This window comes from Pelobates fuscus, chromosome 2 (assembly GCF_036172605.1).
Source record: "Pelobates fuscus isolate aPelFus1 chromosome 2, aPelFus1.pri, whole genome shotgun sequence".
Lineage (NCBI taxonomy): Eukaryota > Metazoa > Chordata > Amphibia > Anura > Pelobatidae > Pelobates > Pelobates fuscus.
The window spans coordinates 40,124,200-40,130,730 of NC_086318.1; the positions used below are offsets into that span (position 1 = coordinate 40,124,200).

The 6,531-nt window shown below is 38.1% G+C and overlaps 1 protein-coding gene across 1 annotated transcript; it reads right to left on the reverse strand.

The window, feature by feature from the left end:
- Window positions 1-202: 202 nt before the first annotated feature.
- On the reverse strand, window positions 203-1,548 carry LOC134585243 (serine/threonine-protein kinase SBK1-like). Its single transcript, XM_063440696.1, has 3 exons — window positions 1,434-1,548; window positions 1,109-1,311; window positions 203-796 (listed from the first exon to the last, which is right to left on the reverse strand). Exons 1-3 carry the CDS (start codon window positions 1,546-1,548, stop codon window positions 203-205), a joined length of 912 nt encoding a protein of 303 aa, XP_063296766.1.
- Window positions 1,549-6,531: the final 4,983 nt, after the last annotated feature.

The following is a 6,531-nucleotide window of genomic DNA, read 5'->3' on the forward strand; positions in this document are numbered from 1 at the left end:
AGGGTGTGGAAAAGACTTGTGCGCAAATTCCTTTAAGCTGTGTTGAATTAATCAAATGTCTATCAGTCTATGGACAAATTAATCCATTAGTATGGGATTTGTCCAATGAATTGTTTAGTTTGTTCCTAGATTAACAGGTGTTTGATGTGTTTAGCAAAGCTGAAAGGGATTTGTGCACAAGTACAGTGTGGAATTATAGTGCCTAGCACGCTGTTGTTTCAATTTCCACTTCCTCTGCAATATCCATTTCGATGAAACTTTGGTTAAAGCTCCAAGATACGCTTAAATATTCCAATACACCGTCACTGAAGGGTCTTGCAGTGGGGTCCAAAGAGAGCAACTTGGAGAACATTTTAATTGCATCCCTAGTGAATCTGCCCCAGTCCAGAGGGGGGAAATCCAAGTCTCCACTTTCTTGCCATTCAGTAAACCTTTTGAAGTCCTGGTCATGCCATACAGCTCCTTCCCATGGGTACAACCCAGTTAGAATCACATACAGTAGGACTCCAAGCGCCCAGATATCCAGACTGGGGTGAACAACAAGGAACTCATCCTTCTGAAGGTGGCAAAGTTCTGGAGACATGTACGGAATAATGTGTGACATGGATGAGACAAGGGTACCAACGGGCTGGGTGAACCCAAAGTCACCCAGTTTAACCTGGTAACATTCCTTGTCCATAAGTAAGACATTGTCCGTCTTCAAGTCCCTGTGCACTAGGTCTCTGCTATGCATGTATTCCAAAGCATCTGCTAACTGTGCCGCACAGCGCTTAACTTTCTCCTCTGGAATTCCAACCTACAAAAAAAAATAAAAAAACCAACACATTGAGGCATGTATGATTATATACACACACACGATACCTTAGAATTCTAAATATATATTAACCCCTATATACATGAAATACACATAAACATAAAGCCTATATATATTATTTATTTTGTGAGTGTGTGTATAATATGCAGTGTGTATGCTTAGTGGATAGGAATTAATTGCTTTCCCTCTCTGGCTAAAAGTTTTTTTTTTTTAAATATTATTGGCTACACATGGCAGCAATACAAAATGCCCTTGTTTGTGTACATACATATACATATATATTTTCTTTCTTACCTCGGTCTCAATGATTGAGTGAAGTGTGCCAGCTGTGGCCAGCTCCTGGGAGAAAATATAATAATCCATTGTTTCAATAATGGTAGCATGGGTGGTTATAATCCTATGACATTGAGAAAGTAGGAAAGCGAAGCGGACTTCGGTAAGAAAGTTTTCTAGCTCCATTCGATCTTTGCTCACCATCTTTAATGCCACCGATTCTCCTGTTTACAAGAGAAAAAAAGTTAATAAAATGTCATTTTAGGTAATAAATAAACTTAAATGGCATTGATTGTAACAGTCACACGCTTAAAAATAAATAAATAATGGAATCCTAGAAACTCACCTGATTTTCTTTCCTTAGCCATCAGGACTTGGCCAAAGCTGCCCTGGCCTAACTTTTGAATTAGTTGGAACATATCACCAATTTGATCTTCTAGGTTCTCATAGATATCATTCATCATCATAAACCAAGTGTGGTCAACCCGCTGCCTCTGACAGAGTAGACTTGACTGTGCTGGATCAACAACCAGTTACAGACTGAGGTTCAATACTGGTCCAAGGGCTTTTAAGGGGTGGTAGAACAGGGAGTGGCTCATCCTCAGGCTAGGCTTAGGACAAAGGCCTTGAACAAACATTCAATTGCTAATTAATCCCTTTACCCTGTAACTGTTGAATTTGCAAGTAATGTTTGATATTAAAATTAGGTGTTGAATTAAACAGTAATGGCACAATGGATGGCATGAGGATTCAGCATGCAATGTGCATGATGTCACACAGAATATTTACATTGCTGATGGGTTATGAAATGTATCATCATGTTCAGCATCCATTCAGCGTTCCTGTTATAGACTTTACCCAATAGGACTCTAGGTACCTTTCAGTAGTCTAACTATCCCAAGATAGCTCCTTTTTGATATAAATACAACGTATCCCCACTATTCATGTAACATGTCCACATGATACCCACTAAATAGGTAATGCTAAGACCGCTGGTCAATTTGAAATTTATTTGTTTAGTAAAACTTCTAATAAGCATACAGGACATTTTAGAGCAGGAGTGGTCACCCAGGACAGCTAAAAGTAAATGTTACAGCATCATTGACCAAAATAATTAAACTTTTTATAAAACACACACTGGGTTCTGATATTACATTAGTTTAAAAAAAGTTTTAAATACAATCTTTTAAAACTTTAAAATAAATAACACGTAAAGGAGTTTTCTCCCTTCGGTATGGTAGTTAAAATTCTGTAAATCTCCAGACTGACCTAGATACACGTAGAATGTAATCACAGAAAAAGGCTAATTTAATTAATATTTTTGTTCAATGTATGAAAGCTTCAGCAAGCTAGCCTGTATGACTATTTTCAATAAACCCAAAAAACGTTTGAGAATGCACAGACTAAAAATGGTCAGGTTATGTTATCTATCTTCTCATTCATCTATACTAGAAGCATGATTAATTCATTTGCTGTGGAATAGGGATTTCATCATTTAAGACACACACTATACTAAAAGATTAAAAATACATCATTCCAAAGGGGAATACACTCACATTTATGGGAGGAGAATTAATGATCCAAAATGGAAGCCTTATTGAAAAAAGTACAACAATACTTTGTAGCAATGTCGCCGGATTATTAGAGTGGACACTCACCCATCAGATTGAACAGAAATCCTTTTAAATAATAAGTTACTATTAAGATATAAAAAGGGGTACACGCTAAGGACACATTTTCATTCATTACTAATTATTGAAATTCAAACTAAGCAAATACATTATTAGAAAAAAAATTCTAACACTGGTTTTAACTATTTTATCAAACATGAATTATTTTATTTTGAATACAGTTACCTAATTCAACTAATTAATTCAACTGTAGGCTTAAGTTTAGTTTACCATACATTTCTAGAATATGTGCGTGTCATTAACTGTGATAATTGCTTTATAAAGAATATTATATCTAGAATATGGGAAACGTATCCTGCAGACAATCACTTATCAAGTTTTTAGAAAATCTTTAGAAATGCCATTAAAATTAGAGGAGGTGCTACTCCCATGTTTATTGTATGGAAAGGAGAAAAAAACCCTGGGGGTCATTCGCTGGACTGAGAAATAAATTTACATTCAGGCAGCAATCTGTACAGACGCCACGCCTCCTTCTGTATTCAGAGGAAAATGTTAATATAAAAAGGAAAATTACAAACTTTATAAATATTCCTTTCCATAAAACAAATCTGTTGTCAAAAATTCAATCCAATGCATCTAGAGTTACCATTTACTCCTTATTCCATTGAATTGTAAATGTATCCAAACTCAAACTGATCACTTAAAATGCAAATCATGCAAATCACCTGTGACCTCAAGCCACAGTGTCAGTAAATGTCCTCTGGTCTTTGCCCAAGTATGTTTATAATACATTTTTAAAACCCTATTTAAGGGCACTTGATTTGCAAAGCAAAGAGCCTGGTTATGGCTCAGGAACATGTGAGTTTCTAATAACACTTCATTTGTGTGACTGATTCCTGGATTATACTGTGTTCAATTTAATTAGCCAACACACGTTCAACAAATAGTCAAGGAATAAGGCATATATAATTTAGTTGAGGCTGCTGAAGAAAAATGAATTCCAGTAATAATTTATTAGATATTATTTCCAAACAAAAATAGATACAATCGTTTATGAAAGTGCAATAATGTAATGCATATACTGCATATACATGAAGATTACATGAAATGCAAAATGGCAATGGCCGCCCACGCACATTAGACCTCCCTATAGGAAAGCATTATGCAATGCTTTACTATAGGGATTTCAGCGACGCTGGAAGTCCTCACATAGTGTGAGGACATCCAGCATCGCTTAAAAAACTTTTTGAGTTCTAAGAACATGGAAGACCCTCGAGTGGCTATCCGATAGACAGCCACTAGAGGAGGACTTAACCCTGCAAGATAATTATTGCAGTTTATGAAAACTGCAATAATTACACTTGCAGGGTTAAGGGTAGTGGGAGTTAGTACCCAGACCACTCCAATGGGCAGAAGTGGTCTGGGTGCCTGGAGTGTCCCTTTAAACTCCTTTACCGTGTTAACCTCTACCACTTCAGCCTGAAGGCTATTCCATGCATCCACTACCCTCTCTGTAAGTAATAGTTCCTGTTATTATTTTCAAACATTTATCTCTCTAATTTAACACTATGTCCTCTTGTTGTGGTAGTTTCTTCTTTTAAATATAGTCTCCTCCTTTACTGTGTTTCCCTTTATGTTTTTAACGGTTTCTATCTTATCCCTATCATAACTAGGTCCATAGTTTTTTATCCATTTTCTGTTTTAATCTGTTGTAAAATATCTTCATTTATTTTGAGGACATTAGAAAAGCATTACTTTATTTAGATTGTCAGTAGTTTCACAAATATATATTTCTAATTCTTAAAGCCACTAGCCTATTCTAATGACAAGAACTTACAATTGTAACTTAACAGTCATTTCTTATAATCATAGAAGGACTGTTTTCTTATTCGAAGAGATGAACCTATCTCTAATATTTGAGTTGCAACACCCTAATATAATTGTATAGAGAAATGCAATTCAGTTGACCGTTATGTTTATGTCTTGAATAATGGTTATGGCACTTTGTGGTTTAAGTAGTCAAACCATTTTAGAACTTTCTGAGGGTCCACTGGGTATTTCTCTCTGCCTTTACTACATCTGACCATCTGACAGATCCAGAAGTTCCTGCTTCCATTAGCTCTCCTGAGGTAGGTGCAGGGCTGGCTCATTTGCTGAGAGCTTCAGCTGAAAAAAACAACTATTTAATCTGATATAAAAGAGGGATAAAAGTGTACATCAAACCGATTACAATTTTATTAATTTATCTCATAACTCTGCTACAAATACAAAATGGCTGGGACATTCTGGGCACCATCGTATATTACCTCCTTCTATTGTGATTAAAACAAGGATATAAGTTTAATAAAATATTAAACAATCAGTATATTTATTAATATACATGGTCCTCGTTCCACAAGTATTTCAGTGTATAAAGGGAGTTACCAGCTGAATTGGTCTAATTAGCATGGGATGTGTAATCAAGGATATGGTCCAATGATTGCTCAGAATGTCACACCCAGTCCTTACTTCCCTATAAAACTGCTGGACCAGGTAGTCATCCTCAGTCTACAGTTTCTTGTTGAACCATGGTTAAGTTCCCCCCCTTGCTCAGTAGCAGCATGTTGATCATATTGGATTACTTCAGGGTTCTCTTGCATGTTCTGCAAAGTATCTGCTCCAATAACAGCTGTGAACTGTTTACTTAATTTATAAGGTAAGATCTATGTTTAATATTTAATCACTTTGTGGACGCCTCTTTTACTCATTGATTTTGGTATTTCTATTTAATCGGACATGCACCTTTAATTAAATTGTAAAGTTTGTGTTAGAGGTACACTTTAAGCACCATAATCACTACAATATGCTGTAGTAATGGTGCCATAGCAACCACATGTAACTAGTCAGGGCTGGCCCATCCATTGGCCACAGTGAGGCCATGGCTCCAGGTGGCACTTTAGCAGCGGCGGCATTTTGCTGCCCCCTGTACACCAACAAATGCACTGGGTAGGGTCTGACTGCCTATCTGTATAGGCCAGGGATAGGCAACCTTCGGCTCTGCAGATGTTTTGGATTACACACATAATTGCCAGCATTATGTGTGTAAGAGCATTATGGGGGATGTAGTCCACAACATCTGGAGAGCCGAAGGTTGCCTATCCCTGTTATAGGCAGTGTAGGCTACCCCTCCAGCAGCAGGTACTTGCAAGAGCACAGCTATGGGTTGCTCTGGCATACAGTGCGTGCTGTGTGGAGTGCTGCATGCAACCAGTACCCATTCTCCATGGCTTGCGAAAGGGGAGAGCAGTACCTGCTACTGGAGGGGACAACATGATTTGCCACCGGACCACCAGAGTATGCATTGTCCACCCTCCCTGACCACAGGTAAGAGACAGGAAGGGGGGAATAAACAATTCTACCTAATATAAAAAAAAATGCGCGCACACACACACACACCAGAAATACACTACAGACACTGTATCCTCTATAAAGACACTGCACCCACCCCACAGGCACCACATACATTGCATTAACTGCACAGACACTACACACACTATGGGTCGGCGATACCACAAGATGGCACAGGGGGCTACCTTAGGGTCCATTAGTCAGGGCTAAAATAACAGGGGCTCTAGGTGCCCTACAGGAGGAGAGCACACAGCATTCCATATCCTGACGATCACTTCATGTAGCATGACCGTGCGGACCATTGTGGCTGGTGCGGTGGCAGCATTTGATATTTGGACCCAGGCAGAAGAAGGTCTTGGGCCAGCCATGTAACTAGCAACAGTTTTTAGAATGATTATGGTTTGTCTCCACTACTGACTTGGATCT

Excerpts from the sequence above, each read along its gene's own strand:
- LOC134585243 (XM_063440696.1), bottom strand. The coding sequence starts at position 1,548 with ATGAATGATATCTATGAGAACCTAGAAGATCAAATTGGTGATATGTTC. Across the intron at positions 1,312-1,433 it reads GGCTAAGGAAAGAAAATCAG|GAGAATCGGTGGCATTAAAG; the intron begins GTGAGTTTCTAG and ends TCTTGTAAACAG. Across the intron at positions 797-1,108 it reads ACTCAATCATTGAGACCGAG|GTTGGAATTCCAGAGGAGAA; the intron begins GTAAGAAAGAAA and ends TTTTTTTTGTAG.